This window comes from Numida meleagris, chromosome 11, assembly GCF_002078875.1.
Source record: "Numida meleagris isolate 19003 breed g44 Domestic line chromosome 11, NumMel1.0, whole genome shotgun sequence".
Classification (NCBI taxonomy): Eukaryota; Metazoa; Chordata; class Aves; order Galliformes; family Numididae; genus Numida; species Numida meleagris.
The window spans coordinates 13,460,443-13,478,481 of record NC_034419.1 but is presented as its reverse complement, the minus strand read 5'-3'; the positions used below and the strand labels follow the sequence as shown (position 1 = coordinate 13,478,481).

General features: G+C 45.1%; 2 protein-coding genes across 2 annotated transcripts in view; both read right to left on the bottom strand.

The window, feature by feature from the left end:
• On the bottom strand, nt 3,943-7,277 carry SNTN (sentan, cilia apical structure protein). The gene is made up of 4 exons (XM_021409989.1): nt 7,050-7,277; nt 6,260-6,294; nt 5,541-5,680; nt 3,943-4,213 (listed from the first exon to the last, which is right to left on the bottom strand). The coding sequence occupies exons 1-4, from the start codon at nt 7,148-7,150 to the stop codon at nt 4,055-4,057; spliced, it is 435 nt and encodes a 144-aa protein (XP_021265664.1). The 5' UTR covers nt 7,151-7,277; the 3' UTR covers nt 3,943-4,054.
• Nucleotides 11,622-18,039, bottom strand: part of SYNPR (synaptoporin) — an 81,226-nt gene continuing 74,808 nt past the window's right edge. Inside the window, 2 exon segments of the mRNA XM_021409987.1 lie at nt 11,622-13,560; nt 14,255-14,446. Coding sequence (XP_021265662.1) covers nt 13,294-13,560; nt 14,255-14,446 — 459 coding nt within the window. The 3' untranslated portion in view covers nt 11,622-13,293.

Sequence of the window (18,039 nt, the reverse complement as noted above, 5' to 3'; positions counted from 1 at the left end):
AGGTCAAGCAGGGCTTGATTTCACCCACTGATGAGTTTCTGCATCCATTTGGGCTGCTGGTTTCACTGGAGGGCCTGAAACTCTGCCCAAAATTCTGCCCGAGGATGCTGGCCCCTCATTGATTCCAGCAGTGTGTGATGTGCCTTGTGCATCGCCAGATATAAAAATCAAGAAAACAGAACTGAGGAGGGCAGACCGTGGAGGAAGGGGAAGGAGGAAGAAGTTGTGCTCAACCCAACTTGTGTTTTGGCCCAGAAGTGATCGCCCCTGTCCAAGTCAGCTTTTTTAGAACCTCTGAGTGGGAGAAACAATGAAAGAGGCACTACACCAGCTATGCACGATCAGCATGGAATCATGGAATCACTGAGGTTAGAAAAGACCACTAAGATCACAAAGCCCAACCATCAACCCATCCCTACCATGCACACAAAACCATGTCCCTCAGTGCCATGTCTACCCTTTCCTTGAACACCTCCAGGGAGCTTCTGCTGCAGACACCCAGTGCTGGCCTGGGGCTGCCCACATGAATTTCTTTGTTTTCATTTTGGGGATCACATTTTCACTTCGCTCTTACATGTCAGAGATTGAGACTGACTCTTGTTGTGGATGTGCATAACATAAACTCGTTCCTACAATAACAATGAATAAAAGATAAGTCCTGTGGCTCTGAATCTATCTAAGTCTAATGGCTGATTTGTGCAGTTGGGGATTGGAGAGACAGCCTGATGTATCTGGCTGCTGAATGTGGTGTGTTGTTTGCCTTTGCTGGAGGAGGACTCAGAGCTAGGGCTATAAACACTTGTGGGGTGAGCGAGCAGCCGACAAGCAAGGAGAGAAGATGTAGCTCCACTGGAAACCATGTAAACTACTGGCTGCAGTAAACATCAGTACGGGAATTAAAAGCTGTTGGTTCAGAGTGCCATAAAAAACACTGTTTCTTCTTTATCCAGCTTCCCTGACTGAACTCAAAACAAAGAGATTTTCTTTTTTCCACTGGTGTTTCAGAGTACTCCTTTGTGGCTCACAAAATACGGCACTTTGGAGAGAACATAATTCTGGGACAAAGCTTGTCATCTGCTCCAATGTGAGCTCCCAGGGGAACGCACCACACAGCGCTCTTCTGAGTCACATCAGCACTCCTGGAGGGGAGTTACCTGCTGCTGTGGTGGGCTAAGGAGTTCTATTTGACACAAAAAGTAACACAACACCTTGAGGGAAGGAGGCACAGAGCAACACACCCCTCAGACTGTAAGGTTTCAGCCCCAGGTCCCCAGCCAGGTCTTGCTGAGGGTACAAGAACAGCAAGCCAGCTGGGGAACATGTTTCTCTTTCCTCAAAGTTTTGTGCAAATTTGCAAGCCCAGTGCATGTGGCCTCAGGTTCCCGGCAGAGATTGGGCTGGAGCCAGATTGTCCCAACCTCCCAAGTCCAGCAGGCTGTAGATTTAAGGCCAAATATAAAGTAAGAACCTATTGACCCGGGTGTGCTAATTAGAGTATGAGAATGATTCTACCCACCTGAGCCAAAGATCTGAGGATGAAGCTTTCAGCCCAGCTCTCCCTGACCCCCATTTCTCCTCTGGCAGTCATTTGGAAGCTCACAGACTTTCAGGGATGACTCAGAGCTTTCAGAACAGAACTTAAAACTGAGATCCAAAGCCTGCAGAGCTTCCCAAGCCCAAGCCCACAGAGGTCAGGTGTTTAGCTGCTCTTCAAGCTGCCTTCACTTCTAGGGGGGGATCAGCTATGGAACGTCAGCTACGGGATGTTCACACTTCCAGAGGAGATGGTAGATCTCATCAATTTAGCTGCCTGCCTGACTCCTTAGCACTTGCGTGGGCTCTGCTATGAGAAATCAATGATGAACTCCCATTGCTTCCAACAGGAGCAAGCTAGGAACGAAATAAAGCAGAACGGTAGCCTTTTAAGCAAGCTTTTAGCCAGCTCCCCAAGGATGCAGCCAGACACACTGTCTGTGCCAGATCAGCTTCAAAGCCGTCAGCTGAGAGTGCTTGGGGCAGCCGCAATAGTCTGAGCTAATAAAAGAGCAACTTCCACAGCCGAGCTGCAAACTTCTGCCTACCGCAGTCTGTAAGGAGATGCTGAAGCTCTTAGAATCACAGAATCATTAAGGTTGGAAGAGACCACTAAGATCATCTAGCCCAACCATCAGCTCACTCCCACCATGCCCACTGACCACGTCCCTCAGTGCCACATCTCCACGGTTCTTGTACACCCCCAGGGATAGTGACTCCACTATTTGTCTGGGCAGCCTGTGCCAGTGCCTCATCACTCCTTCTGAGAAATAACTTTTTCCTAATATTCAGCCTAATATCTTCCTGCATCCCCTTGCTTTAGAGCATCGGGCAGGTCTGTCAAGGATGAATGCAGATCAAGCCTTGCACATCCCATTCACACTGCTCAGAAACAACCACGACCCTCCTGCAAAACTCTGGCACCCAGCTCCAGATCTGCCACATGCACACGGTTTCTCTGCACCTCTGATTCCCTCCTGACCATTTCAATTTTGTGTTATGCTTCCGACTCTGGATTTCTGCTGTGCTTTGCACAAAGGCTTTTGATGGAAGTCAGGCACTCTGAACACTAATGCTCAACACAAGCTGCTTCAGAATATGAAGGGTTTGCACGTGATGACAGAGTGAACTGATCTGATAAAAGGCTCTTAAGTCATTAATTCAAGTCATGCAAGATTAAGAAACATTTCAGCAACAACAGAAACTGTGTTAGGGCCTTAGCGACTTCAAAGAACACTTTCTTAATTGGCTTCACAGTATTGTTCCTGTTGCCTTTTGTTGTAACAGAGGGATATTAAGAAATTCATCATTTCAAAGTCATCAGTGGCTCTCAAACAAGCTTTTCACAGCTGTGCTATGTTTTCTGTACTTTGGTAATAGGAAAAGACTTCTAGGGACTCACATTCAATCCATCTTTCTATCTGCTTATTTTGTACGATTCTGCAGATCTTCTGCCTTGGCTGAAAACAAGGGGCTGGAAGAAGAGGCTGGGGACACATTACCAGCATGAAGCCATGATACTCACAGAGGTGAAGCTATCAGATTAAATCCTCACTCTGATCTGTGAATATTCTGCCTCCAGACCACATCCTTGCCCTGGGACCAGCCCCACGGAGCAACACCTTGCCTGCTGAGCTCCCTTCTGAAACCCATTCACACTCCTCTCAGCTCCATCCCACACTGCGCAACAATGCAGACCTGTCCTCCCAAAACAGCTGGCTGCCAGCTCCCTGCTGCAGCTCGTCTTTCTTTGCACCAAAATCCATTACAAGTCATCCTCTTAGCTCTGAGAATACTAAGACCCTTTTCATGTCAAGGAATTAAATCTTGTTACTCAGCTGATACTAATTTCCCCTCTTTTACTACCAAAGCATTTGATCCCTTCCTGTTTAAAAAATTATGTACCAAAGATAAATAGTTATCATTGTCTTCTTTTCTGGCAAGGAAGAAAAGGAAATGAAATGGGTTGCACTGTTTTGCAACCTGTGCTTCGTTAGGTGCCCTTTCCCCATCATCCCTACTCCTGACCATCCATTATCTGCTTTCTCCTCCTCACATTTTCAGGAAACAATGGACTCAGCTGATACATGTACCTAGCTCATCCCTTGGTCACACAGGCACACCACTGCAAACACTGGACTTGAAATTCCTTCCATAACAATCACCCATTGAACAGGTCAGCCTGGAGGAGGAAATAAAACCAAATGCATCAATAAATAAAGCTCCGTCCAGGAGGCTTAGGAGTGGGTTGCCAAGCACACAGACTCAAGGCAACGTTTACCAAAAGCTGCAGCAGATTTTTCCCTGGCTGCCAACCAGGAGCCCCATTGGTGCCGCTCCATTGGAACTCAGGGCTTGGGGCTGGAGCTCCCGGAGTAGCACGGCCGCAGCCAGCACATCACCTACAGGTAGCGGGTTTGGGCAAGGCTTTATTCCATTTCAAAGGCAACAGCAGAGGGGATGCAGCACTCAGTGTTATCTCTGTGCGCTTTTCACCCCTGCTTTCCTTACAAGGCGCCGATCATTTTGTGGATTTCACGTTTTTGATCTCCTGCAGCAGGTCAGACAGCAGAGCGATGCTGACCAGCGAGATCATGAAATCTTCAAAATCAATCTTTTTCTCTGGCTCCTCATCCAGGGAAGAAATCATTTCCTGGTACTTTGGCTTGTTTTCCTGGCCCTGTGGAGAATCATAAATGAGAAAAACAACATGAAGCACGAAGCTCCTTTTTCATTGCATCACCTGTTAAAAAACAAAACAAAACCAAACACAAAACTCACAACAAAGCAGGACACCTATGTAACAATTAACGTATTTTCTGTCTTCCTATTCAGATTTTCAAGTCAACATTCATACTAGTTTTTCTAAAGTTATCCCAAGAAACTCCATCAGAAATATTGAACAACCAAAGCTTCCTCCTGAATCCAGAACACATCCTTTAGAAGAAACCCAATGACAACTGAAAACCAGGCAGCAATGCATGCAGCTGCCTACCAACAGCTCTGCTGGGAAGCAGTGGAGCCCTGGGCCTCAATAAAACTGGGGTAAAGAAATAAAAACACCCAAGCTTAGTGATCAGGTCAAGTCCTTGAATAAGTTCTTAGGAACTGTGGATTTTTAGACACATCAATTTAATGGACACCATTCATTGTCCCGTTGGATATTGCTGTTGCAATGGAAGATGTTTCATCTTCACGTGGCACATCTGTTATTTATATTTGCTTATGAAAAAAATGCTGTTGAATATTTTTTGAGATTAATGATCTTCAAAAGATCTCATTATGCCGAATTCAATTGGCTATTGTTATCATTATGTCCTTTTCTTTCTAAGTGCCTATTTTCTAATTTGGAACCAGTTCCCACTTCCCAGCTTGCCATGTGATTTTGTTGTTCTTGGAAGAAAAGGTATCATCAAGAATGTTTTTAGTCCTAAATATCTCTCTCACTTACTTGATTAAAAAAAAAAAACAACAAACAAACAAAATACACACACACAAAAACCCTCAACCCAAACCGAAAAAGGCACTAGTTTTACAAATGTATTTTTACCACTTGATGAAGCATCTGTTCTTTTTGGTTTCGAGAGATGGATGGGAGGAAATTCCTGCCCCGTTCCCTGCTGCTCATCAGTGGGACACATGGCTCTGCAGCATGGGACGACCTTCCTGGTATTGTGTCAGTGCTCTGGCAAACTACCAACCACTTCATTAAATGCAATGGGTTTCTTATCCCATAAATGCACAGAGACTTGTCATCATCCAAGGGCTTGTTTCCTTGTTGGTTTGTGATCACAGTACTTTATTAGGAAGAGCTCAAGCAGGTGCAACAACCGTGGTTTATTGCTGTCACTCCTCACCAAGCCCCATGTTCTTGCTTTATACTGAGCCTGTGTCTCATCAACTATAGATGTTATCATCAAGCCCAGTGGCACCTCACCTGGGATTACCCCATGGATGGATGCACAGACAGCAGCAGAACAGAGCCCAAGGTGCCCAAACCCTCTCACCTGTATGAATCTTGAAAACTGGGTTTGCAGCAGGCTCTTGGTTTCAGCTTTGCTGAGTTTGCCCTCAGGGTCAGCAGAGTTGTTATACACCAGCGCAGCAGTAGCAAAAGCTTTTTCAAGGTCTGAGCCTTTTTCTAGAGCTGGGGGGGGGAAGAAGTTACCAGCCTATCAGAAAAAGCAGTGTTTGTGATATAATTGAAAGGAATCTGTCAGAAGCATCCTGAGTAGGTGGGAATCAGTGCCATTTCATTAAAGTTAATGAGCATGAAAGTGTTTATACCCACAGAGGACCTAGCCTAGATTTTATATGGAGTGGGCCAGCTCCACACCTCCTGTCCCACACCTGAATGCAGGTTTCATCATGGCTGGAGTATGCTGGGTAGGGACACACGGTTAGGGTGAGACCTGCCTGGTTATCCCCAAGGGACCTGTCGGCCACCTCCTGAGTGCACGTGGGCTTCCAGGGACCTCTGGCAGGGAAACACGGCCCAACTGGTAAGCATCAGCAGCAGAGCTGCACATTTGCATTGTGATGTATTTGGCATTTCAGCTGAAATATTTGGCTGGGTTCATCCCCTTGCTCCTAAACCACATCTTAAAGACCGTATGCTCCCAGCTCACTGTTATTGTCAGGTCCTGGATATGGTTTGGCTGTGATTTTAAGGGAAAGGCGAGCTGAAGAGGAGACATGAATGAATGCTGGGGGTGAAGGCCCTTACCTTTTATTGATGCCAGCTGCTTGGGTATAGGTATGCTGAAGGGAGAGAGAAGAGAGGCACGGTTATCACCTGATGCATGTGTATAGTTTCTCCATAAATGACCTTGCTCATTTTTATTGTATTTAATCCCCCAGAATCCAAGGACTTCCCAAGGGAGACCAGCTTTCCTTCACAGCAGGGAGACCAACATTCACCTACAAGGACAGGCTGAGAGAGCTGGGGCTGTTCAGCCTGGAGAAGAGAAGGCTCGGGGAAGAGCTAGGAGTGGCCCATCAGCATCTCAAGGGGGGCTATAGGAAAGAAGGGGACAGACTCTTTAGCAGGGTCTGGAGTGATAGCACAAGGGGAAACGGTTTCAAACTAAAAGAGGGGAGATTTAGACTAGATATAAGTAAAATGTTTTCTACAATAAGGGCAGTGAGGCACTGGCACAGGTTGCCCAAGAGGTGGTGGACACCCAAGGTCAGACTGGCTGGGCTCTGAGCACCTGATGGAGCTGAAGGTGTCCCTGTCCATTGCAGGGGGGGTTGGGACCACTTGACCTTTAGAGGTCCCTTTAATCTCCAACTATTCTATGATCTTTCACAAGCAGCACACAACATCACACAGCTCCCAGTTCTTCACCCAAGCAAGCAGCCTGGTGTTTTTATTAAAGATGCTTATTAAATTGCCAGAGAGAGGCATGGCAATCTCTGTTAAGCCCCAGAAAGCTACCTGCAGAAACACACACCCAGACGACGACTTCCAAGCAGAAATCACTAGAAATGCAAAGAGCAAAGCCATCACTCACCGCTTGGGCATGTCTGCTGCAGCCGGAGGGCTCTTGGTGGTGGGCGCGGGGTTGACGGAGTAGTGCTTGGTGCTGGGGACGCTGGCTCTGCAGCCGCACATTGCGCTTGTGATCAGTGTTTGTGATCTCTAAGCAACTCCAGCAACAGCAAACAGGTGGTTGCACGCTCGGCTCTGTACAAGCAGCCTGCTTGCAGCCGTGCCCCATCAATAATGGAAATGATCGTAGGACCAGTAAATGCTTGGGACTAAAGCAGCCTCTGCGAGGCGGTGCTCAGGGGTTGGTTTTATTTTTGCTTATTGGCACAAATCTCACTAGTAGAAAACACACCACTTGTCATGCTGCCTGCCTCCTTGCTGTGGATCTTTTCCTAGAGGTGTCCAGGCAGGGGAATGCTGACCTAAAGCACCAAGCAGCTGCTTTCATCCCAGGGTGGCTGGTAAAAGGCAGCGACCGCAGCCACCTCGATCCAGCGCATCCTTCTAGGGAAAGGATATGGGGTGATGTCAAAACTCCCCAGAATGAGTCCTTATGTAACAGGACGCATAAAGGAGACTGCAACAGATGGCCTAGAGAATTAAAATGTTTTCCTCATTTAGTAGAAGCTAAATTACCGAAGGCTAATGAATAAGGATGTTCACCACCTTACTGTTGGTGGATTTTAATTATCTTAAAAAGCATGGGAAAAGAGAACCTTTAATTTTCCATCTAAGAGTGTCATTACTCAAACAATTCGGAGCCTTTTTCTGAGAGGTTTAAGCTGTCTTAGATCTCTAGCGCATTCTTTAGGACTGGCTCATGAATAAAACAGAACCTGTAATTGCAATGACGCAGCCAAAACACATATAATCAATGCTCATTATCCCATCAATTAACACACTAAAATTAAACAAGAATTCAGGCTTAGTAATCTGCCATCAGCCTAAAAAAAAAGTCTTCATATCATGTTGAAGTGATAATTCCCCTTTACATCTGTTGAACCCTACAAGAAGGCATGAAAAGCCTTACAATCCTGGTTAATCCATAGAGCAGCCACGCTTGGGCTTAGCATCCAAGGTAGAAATGAGACTGAGGAGCAGACCCTGTTGCATGTTTATCAGCTCTAGGCAGAGCCAGCTCCTGGGTTTTGGGCTCTTTCCACTGTCAATCAGATTTCAGCTCAGGTTTTTTGCTTGGTAATTTAACCAATTTTGAGAGCCTGAGCTCTGCAACAGGTGATTTGCTCTGCTGGGGCATTAACAAGTTCAGGCAAGCCTGGGCTATGCTCTCTCTCTCTCCAGGATATATTAATTAGTGTAGGAGGAGTGTTAGTGCACTGCAGACACGTGGCAGCACAAGGCTGACCCTCGCCTTTGCAGGTGATCAGCTTTGAAGACAGCAAGATTTTGGCTGTACCTGTTCATGGTCAGCAAGGTGTGCAGGGAGTGGGGCCATCTGCTCTGTATCTATCTCAATGCACTCTATTTGTGTGTGAGATAGCCAGGTGATCCTATCAGACAACTTGTAGCATGTTTCACATGTTAATATTGTCTGCATAAATTATGCAACCTGATACCTACCAATGTGCGATCGTTGAGTGCAGTTCAGTTCAGCTTTCGCAGGCATTGTTGCCCTCACTTCCTTTTATTTATTTTGCCAGAGTTTTCCCCTCCCTTCCATGTACTTTCTACCATTCAAGATGACACATTGCAACACAGTGGTGCAGCAGCTCTCTTGGCAATGCCTCTACAGCAGCAGCCAGAGGCAGGCGTGGGCTTGCCCGCACTGGGACAGGGGCACAGGGAAGTGACTAAAGCCACAGGTGCACCCAGACCATCCTCCACTTTGCCATCATTTCTTTAGTAAGCTCTCAGCTCCAGGAGAAGTAGAACTCCAGGACCATGGCAGCATGTGGGTCCTCAATAGCTTGCGCTGGGGACATTTCAAAGTGAAGTTTTTACTTAGAAACAGGGACACAAACAAAAAAGGGAGCTCAATAGAAGGAGGGTGAAGCCAACGCCAGCCTCCTGCTGAGGCTTCCTGATGGCCTTCGTTGAGCTCACCTGCTGCTAAGCAGCCAGAAGAAAACTAAACCTGAGACCCTGCCAAACCTGACCTTCAGAGCAGCTGAGGAGGAGGCATGAGCACCTCAGCCCATCTCCCCACCACGTGCGTGGCTCTCAGCTGAGCCTGGGATTGAGCTTTGGGGTCAGGGATGAATAAAATAGTAATGAATCCTACTGCTGGTGAAATGCCATTTTAAGCAAAGCTATTAGAAACAGGCTGTCTGCAAGGAAACATCCTTTGTCATCACACATCCAGGCACTCTGGATACAGCACGTAACGTCAGCCAAAATGTGCTCATGCTGCCCATGGGGCTGCCCAGGAGCAGAGGCTGCAGGGATCCCCAGGTGCAGGCACCCTGCTCCCCGCTGCCTTTAAAGATCTACCACATGTGGGATAATCCCAGCAGTTTGGGCACTGCATTCATTTTCAGAGTGAAGCCTGCAAATATTATTACCAAATAATTTTCCCTCTGAGACGTGTTTCATTCTAGGAAGATTAGGCTTTAAAAAGGCAATGATACCCATTAACAAAACAAAACAAAAAAAACCCTAAAATCTTATTAAAGAAAGTCACAACAATAAAAATGTAAGAAAAGAAACTGGTTGCTAAATGGAACAAAAAGGATGCTCAACTATTAAAATTTTATACCAAAACACTCACAAAATCCAAATTTTCACACTAGAGATGTATGGCATTGATGGATGATGGCACAATCAGCACCATGTATTAATATTGAAATGCAGATTATTGCTGCTCTTCAAAAATTTCAGGAGGAAAAGCTCTTGGTGTTAGTAGCAGGAGGGAATAGAAAGTAATCCTGAAAAAGAATGGCTAAGTTAGGGAGGGCATAAGCTGTGTAGCTGTCCGTTCACACATATAGAGGTTTAGATTCAAGTCTGGCTGCAAGCTAGTAGAGAGAAGACTAAATGCATATGACATGACTGCATTGAGAGCACCTGCAGATTAGAAGTAATAAACCCTACCAGGCAATTTCAATAGGAATCCATGCAACAGGAGCAGGAACTTTCTCCAAGTCCTGGCCGTCATGAAGGCTCTGGTATGGGCAGCTCAATGGCCGTGATGAAGGAGATTTTTATCAATCAGGAAAGTGTAAATACGCTCCTGTCTAGGGTAGCTGAGAAATGGTTTATAAAGAGAAACACATGGGAAAGCAGGAGGGACAGCACAGAAGACCAAGGAACATGTTTTTTTTTCCCAGGCTGACCTAGTTATTTAACTAACTGGCAGAGATACTCACTAATGATGAAGAAGGAAAGCACTCGGTCTGCCAGCAGCAGAGGATGCTAGAGTTTACTTAGCTGTTTGTCTTCAGAAAGGGAAACATCAGATAAAGCTTTTTCTCTCTTGCTGCTCGACATTCTGCTACGCAGCCACTATTCTCAGTTCAAATAAACTTCCAATTCCTCAACGATTGCCAAAGGATGTGATAAGCCTTGAACCCAGAGGAGCAGAAGGGAAGCATTCAGAAATACATTCTTATGTAACTTAGGCAAGTACACATATCATTTTTGTTTTCACTTTTGCTGCTGCCATAGCGCATTAATCTGAGAAGCTGTAGATGAAAAGCTTTTTCATCCTTTCTAATTCACAGCAAAGACATCCCCGGAGGATGTATGGGACAACAACCAGCTCATCTGTTCTGCGTGGCAGCAGGGAGATAGCCTACCTGTGGCCAACCCAGCAGGGAAAGGGGCAAGTCTTTCCTGAGAATGTGTGCCACTGTCACTACTCTTGTCAACTTTTCCACCAGCTCTGCCTTTTATGAGACAACCTTTGCTTAGATTAGGCGTTGCATAAATAATACCCCAAATAAGTCATTGTCTTACTTCCAACCCTGGTCTTGTATTAGGAACTGCCCTTTCTCAGGGTTAACCCTTGAAATCTGGAAAGCCACAGTTCCTGTACTCACATGATTACAAGAAATGGGGAATGAACCTAAGCAAAACTCAAGTTTCTGACCCGCAGCATTGCATGGAGAAGTTGGGAAATGGGACCCTGCTCAAATATGGAAAATTGCTGAAGTTGGATAACACACAAAAAATTTCTTACTTCTAAGAGAGAGGCCTGGAGGACACAGTTTAGAATACTCCTGATCAACTAATACAAAGTGGATTTAAAAAAAGAAAAGGACATTGAGTGAAGGAGGATAGTAGAATGAGGCATGAATTGTCATGATGTAGCCATCCCTCCCCACAAGCACAGATTTCATTCTCTTCTGGCTTGCCTGTATTTAGCTTTTTCCAAACGTATAAATGAAGAAACAAAAGAACAGAAAGCCAAAATAAAATTTTTCACTGACCCAGAAAATTGGGTTTTGCTCCCATTTAGCTATTCAAGCCTGTCTTTTCTACAGCTTGAGAAATGGCTTTTCCAGCAATCCACAGAACTGGAATAGTTAGCACAGCACTGGGCTAGTCCTATTGACAGATGGAAAGAGAGGCATAGAGGTGGGCAGATATTAAATTGCACAGTTTAATATATATATTTTTAAACTTGTGATAGTGACCATTAATGACAAGTATCCATAGAATCATCTCATACTCCACTGCAGATTGAAACAATGCTCATAAAGGTGTTGGAAAACAAAAAGAATATGACCAATAAGGTCAAGCACAGAGATGATATTCTGTCCATCATCTTAGTTATTTTGCAGCGACATTTTAATATTATCATACTCTGAAAAAAGTGCATTGTATGCAATAACTTTATTAGGGTCAAATAGATATCACAATATAGATTCATCCACCAAGTAGCCATAAATTGGTTACAACAATCATAGAAGAAACTAAGCTGTTTTAAGCTAAGATGCTTTCAACATTACAGCTCATACAAGAAGATTATATACTGATACACTTTTATTTAGAAATGCAGATGATCAGTTTTGATTATCATATTGCGTTTCAGGCTTTACTTCGTGTCAACACATCCAATACTCTGCAGTGAGGAATTTTCCAGGGAGAAATCCCAGTGGGCTACGAGCCAGGCACTGGCTATTTTAGCATGAGTTCCTCTGAACCTGGGCTATTTGGTCAATCCAGTTACATTCTCCAGTAGCACCAAGCTCACGCTCAGAGCGGCAACAGAACAGAGGGAAATCTAACAATCTTTGACCAGCACAGATAGAAAGACTTTCTTACGATAAGAGGGTATAAAGGAATGCTTACGCTTCGTAAGGTCACAACAGTACATGCATTTTTCATGTTTTACTGTACTGAGAAACAGGGCATCTTCAGGTGGTTTTATATACTGATATCTGCACCTCTGTTATCTTAGTTAAATAAATACCTTTGTAAACATATAACACAGTTACTTGGTCCTTATTCTCCACAGCTCACATATAAAGATTCACAAAACATCCATAGAAATAGTGATTTATAGAATGAATACTTAGCTTGGTTAAATGGTCAGGTCAGGTGCCATATATACTACTGAGTGCCATTTCAAGGAAAAACATTTTTGTTACAAAGCATTTAGAACTTGGGTAAGCCATAGATTTGACTCTGCAAAATATATAAAAGATGCATACTTCTTTTAAACATACATTTAACAAAATGTAGTGGCAGAAGTTGAGAAGTTCCATTTACACAGTCCAGACATTTGGTAGTATGAAACCGCTTATCCATGCACTAAGTTACAGATGACTCGGTTAATTGAAATAATAGTAAAATCTTCTGAAACAAAAGATATAATCAAAACAAATGCTCCGAGGAGTCACAGACAGGCAGTTTTGAAACTGTTACATGCATGGATATACAGAATAATCAGTAGAAATAATAGTAAAACACTTCTGTTTTTCACCAAAATGCAGAAGGAAATTCAATTATATTATGCATATTAAATACTACAGACTTGAGGCTACAAAATGCTTCTACCGTCTTAACACATACAAAACTACCATAAAGTTATCTCTACAGTACGCACTACAACACGGACTCCAGGTCACCACCTGCGATGCGCACACCCCCTGTATATGCTTATCAGGGGCTCAACATGCCAGCTCCAGCCACGGGCCACCTCCCATCCACCTCAGGAGGTAGGGTTAGATCGTCAGCCAACACCGAACGCTGCGTTGTAGTATTAATTAGTGTAAAACCCTTAAAAACCTGGTGCCACGGAAACTTGAGACCTGCTAAATGCTCTATGTGTGAGGGATGTAAGAGCTCGCACCGTGTGGACCTTAAATCTGATTAGCGAAGGAGGTCGGCCCGCTCTGGCCGTAGCTCTGGGGTTGGCTGTAGTCACCCACCTGCCCATAGGAACCCGGCTGGTTGTAGCCCCCAGCTGGCCCGTAGCTGTCCTGGTTGTAGCCGCCCTGGTTGTAGCCACTGGACTGCTTCTCCATGGCGTCCGCAGCGTGCCGCTGGCCTGAGGAGTGCCAGCCCGTCTCCTTAAACACAAACCAAATGTTGCCTGCCCAGAGGATAAAGTTCAAGAATCCAAAGACCTGGATGGGGAGAAAAGGAGCTCGTCACCCACAATGTGGTGTCACTCACAGCCTGATGGCTTGGACCACCCATGGCCCTTGGAGAACCAATGTTCTGCGGTCAATCTTTCTCCCCAGACCTGCCAGAAAGATCTCTAATGCATGGAGCAAGCATCCTCATTCACCTCCCAAAATTAATTTGCAAGGTTAAGTGTCTATTTTCCCTGCTGTTTTAGTAAGTTTGGGATTTTAGCCCAAAGTGTTTTTTGAGAATATAATCGGGCTTAAATAAACATGGGAAGATAAAATTGGAAGAAAACATTCTAAAAACAGAGAAATGAATTGCCCAGCTGGCCTGAAGTCATTCATTTTGTTCTTTAAACATATTTTAAAAATTGAAATGACATTTAAACATGTCACCACTTAAACATGAAGACCAATTTGCTCTTTTGAAGGGTTTTTATAGGAATCTGTCAGGCACAGCCCCTTTTTCCAAAGCATTGCAGCTGGGGAAGGTTACAAGCAAAGGGCCCCAGCCCTCCACACCCATCACCCTGCTCTGAGCCAGGCTCTGTCTTTCCCTTCAGCAAGCTTCTGCTTCCAGTCACACCCCTTCAGCTAACAGGTTTACATCCGATGACTTAGGTCAACGCACAGGCAAAACAGATGAAAATACATTTGTGGGGTAATGGGGTAAGTCATGAAATGCGCTTACAACAGAAGTGTTCAGGCTCGACATAACAGGACTGCGAACGGGCAAGCATTTGTTGGACTGCTGTTTGCAGGCTGACATCAGCAATAGCACTTCGTCTGGGTCGGTGGCAATCTTTACATCGGACAGTCCTTTAGCCCAAGCAGATGAGCCCACTAGCCACAAGAAGGAGAAGACCACTGTCACAATGAAATCCTAAAAGACAAATCAGTTGGGAACATTATACTGGTGTGTCCGTCGGGAAGAAAAATATTAAAAAATCATCAGAGGAGAGAAAAAATAAGAGCTTGTTATTTCACGATAAGTTGGGATTACTGCCATCGCCTACAACGCGAATTTCCAGGGTTTTCAGGTTGCCATTGACAGCTCCAGCCTCAGGGCAGATCCCCGCAGGTGCAATACTGGTGTAAGGGGTGCTAAGCTGCCCTGGGAGCTTGGCTGCTCGCAGTGCCTGGCCCAGGAGCTGAAGCAATTGAAACATTCAGGTACCTGGGCAGGAGCTGGGCCCTGCTGGGGGATGTCTGTGGCGCGGGTGTCCAATGGGAAGTGTTTCCATCTTAGGCAGAACCTGGAACTGGCTAATCCCCAGCCACCAGCTGCAGGTAAGGCCAAGCGTCCCCATTTGCATGCACCGTGCAGCCTCTAATTATCCCTAGCAAGCAAACAAACAGAACGATTTGCCAAGCACAGAGATTGCTCAGCTCCTCTGTCTCAGCAGCGTTCCCAATTCCCATCCATGAGAAAAGAGAGGAGAGGTGCAGCGGTGCCATTCCCCACAGCTCTGCTCTGAAGTACTGCGCTTGCTTTTCCCCAAAAGGCTCTTGGGAGCATCAACTTCTCCTCGTCTTGGCCAGAAGAAGTGGCCAAGTGCCACTGTTGCTGTGTGGGTTTGGGGGGAGCTGGGGGAGGAGATGTGATTTTTCGAGCTTTCCTGTGTCTTGCTAAAACAGAAGAGCCTTTCTGCTGTCATCTCCCATGCCATCTGTCAGCGCGCAGCAGATGGGAGAGGTGCCAAAGTCTGACATCCCACCGACTGCATCGCGTCTCGATACCCCCTCCCTGAGGGGCTGCTTCCCCTTTCCCCTTTAAAGTAAAAGTGTATAGCAAAGGAGGAGCAAACCATCATTAAGAACGCAGCGTTTAGGGTTTCTATCCAAAGAAATAAGCGATCCCTGGAAACTTGGTTCTCCTCCCAGCGCCCTCAGCATTTGGGGAACGAGCTCTTCGTGGCACCAAGAGAGGATGGATGGAGGAGGCACCAGCACATCATGAACAAAGGGCTGCTCCGCTCACGCAGATGGGATCGCATTGAGTGTGCTTGGATGCTTCCCAAAGGACACATCCTTCTTTTTAACAGCACCACCATTTATTTCCTGCGGGGCTTTGAGTTCCTCTGACCTCTCTTCATGCCGCCCAAATGGGCTCTCCTGAAGAGCACGCTGTGCAGGCTGGGAGCTGCCAACCCTCTTAGCACCCAACGGGAGCAGTGCAGGCAGACGCACAGAGCCCAGCAGCACATTTTCTTCTCAGGGAGATTTCCAGCAGAAGGAATTATTGTACACTTTATGCCTTAGCAGTAACTGAATGAGAAATGAACTCCTAGAGGCAACAGCTCAATTGAAAGTATTTTCTGAAAAATTCCAGCTGGTAGAAATGCCAGATACTTGCTAAGCTATGAACTATGATGGTATATGCTTTTTTCATCCTATGAGGCTTGACACGTTACCAACTGGGTTCCAACTTGCATAGGGATTCCCACCAACCCAGTAGGCTGGCATGTACCAGAGGTTTGGGGAATACCTTCATTAAATGATAATAATTCTCTCTCAGTGTTGCCACACTGCTATATTTTGCATGTGAAGTCAAGCTCTGGAATCAGTACCCTAACAATAAAATAAATGAACAGCGGGTAGAAATTTGAGGCAAACCTAACACAATGTAGGGGACAAAACTTGCTAAAAGGAGGACAGTTATAAAAGCAAATGAAGTTCCCCAAGTTGGCAACAACAGTAGAGGGGCTCAGACATCTCCGTGCTGTGCAAGGAGCAAAACCATAGAATCATCACAGAATGGCTTAGGTTGGAGGAGACCTTAAGGACTACCTGGTTCCAACCCCCCTGCCACAGACAGGGCTGCCACCCACTAGATCATGATGGCCAGGGCTCCATCCAGCCTGGCCTTAAAAAAATCCCATGTAACTAGAGTGTAAACTTGCACTTTCCTATTTATTTTGAATCTTTGCTAACCTTCAAGCTTTGGCTGGAACTTGAACTGCTCTTGTTTTCAAGCAGGTTTGGATTCCTGGCTGAACATTTTCACAGCTCTGGGTGGAACAGAGTTACGAGATAATGACATGCTGAAAATAAAAGTGAATTTCAAGCTAAGCTGTTCTGTGGCTTAATGTCTATCTGGGGAATTTATCCTTGGTAATTAAAGCCAGAGTGTCTGCATACTAAAACAAATCTTGCGTTTGAATGTTTAATATTCCCATAGCATGGCTTTGTGGTTGTTTTTTTTTTTTTCTTTGGAACAAGGTAATTTTTGTAGTTGCCCTCTTGAAATGATGCCTACAGATCTCTTCAGCGTGTACTGTTGTATGGTTACACCATACTCCTAATTGCGAGGTTCCTTTTTCAGATCTCAGCTGAGATGCTCTGGTCTGCCTACAGGTGCCTTTGAGAAGGAGGCAAAATAGGAACACGTAGGAGAAAGCAAAAAAACAAGATTTAAAACACACAGGATATCCAAGGAGGGAGTTTTTTAAGAGCTTGGAGTATGCATAGCCAAAAAAAATCCTTGCTGTCTTTTTCAAGTTGAAGCTTGCTGTTACCAGCTTTGCCAAAAAATGCCTAGTTGGATCAAGCTTTGAATGAGTTACACACTTCCAGCTACAGCCTTGAGAACTCTCTGCCAGCAGAGCCCTTTGGGACGCACCAATGTGTGCAGCAAGGGCACCGTGTGTCCAAAGGAGGTGGCAGTAGTGGGCTGAAATAGCTGTTTGAAAGGCAAAGAACCATGCGGGTTATTCATAATTTTTTGTAACTGAAAATGATTGTCATTTTTTTTTTTTTTAGAAGGCAGAGCAAAGTGGAGGAAATAAAACGTTTCACCAAAGACATCTCCAAAGAGAGAACGAGCAGTGTACTTAACTCATGCGGGCCACAACATACGTAAAGAACCAAACGACTTTCTGCTTAATGTGATTACTCATAGGACTCCAGATGTAAAGGAAAGATCTCCTTACATGTAAGCATCTTCATGCACTTCAACAACAAGATTATCAAGTAATCACTAGAAAAATGAAATATGTCTTTCCAGAGTTATACCAATCACTTTTTGCCTAAGCCACATAATGCATTTGCATTAATTGATTGGAATAAAGCAATATACACTTACAAGTGAATGCATGTGATTGTTCACAGATGCTCTATAACTTCCCAAAGCCAAACCCGATGCATGAGTTTGACCAAACCTGACGCATGACTTTAACCAAACCCAGTGCATGGGTCCTCTCCCAGGCTATTCTGTCCAGGATAACCTCTCTGTTCGTCGTGCTGGGAATACTTCCTGCCACAATGTCTCACTTCACTCTGAATGTTAAAATGTTTTCCCACACTTCCATCCGTTGAAGTGATGCCCAGTGGAGCACTCAGCACAAGCAGTTGGCTTTCCCCATGTTTGTGTCAACAAGGTGAACTCAAAACATTTGTGACTGAAGTCTTTTCCAGAAGTCTCCTGTAACCATGTGGTCATTATGTTCTTCATAACTGCAGTGCCTGCACTCAGAT

Coding starts and splice junctions, on each gene's coding strand:
- SNTN (XM_021409989.1), bottom strand. CDS start 7,150: ATGTGCGGCTGCAGAGCCAGCGTCCCCAGCACCAAGCACTACTCCGTC. Junction 6,295..7,049: donor GCAGCAGACATGCCCAAGCG/GTGAGTGATGGC, acceptor CTCTCCCTTCAG/CATACCTATACCCAAGCAGC. Junction 5,681..6,259: donor GCAGCTGGCATCAATAAAAG/GTAAGGGCCTTC, acceptor TCCCCCCCCCAG/CTCTAGAAAAAGGCTCAGAC.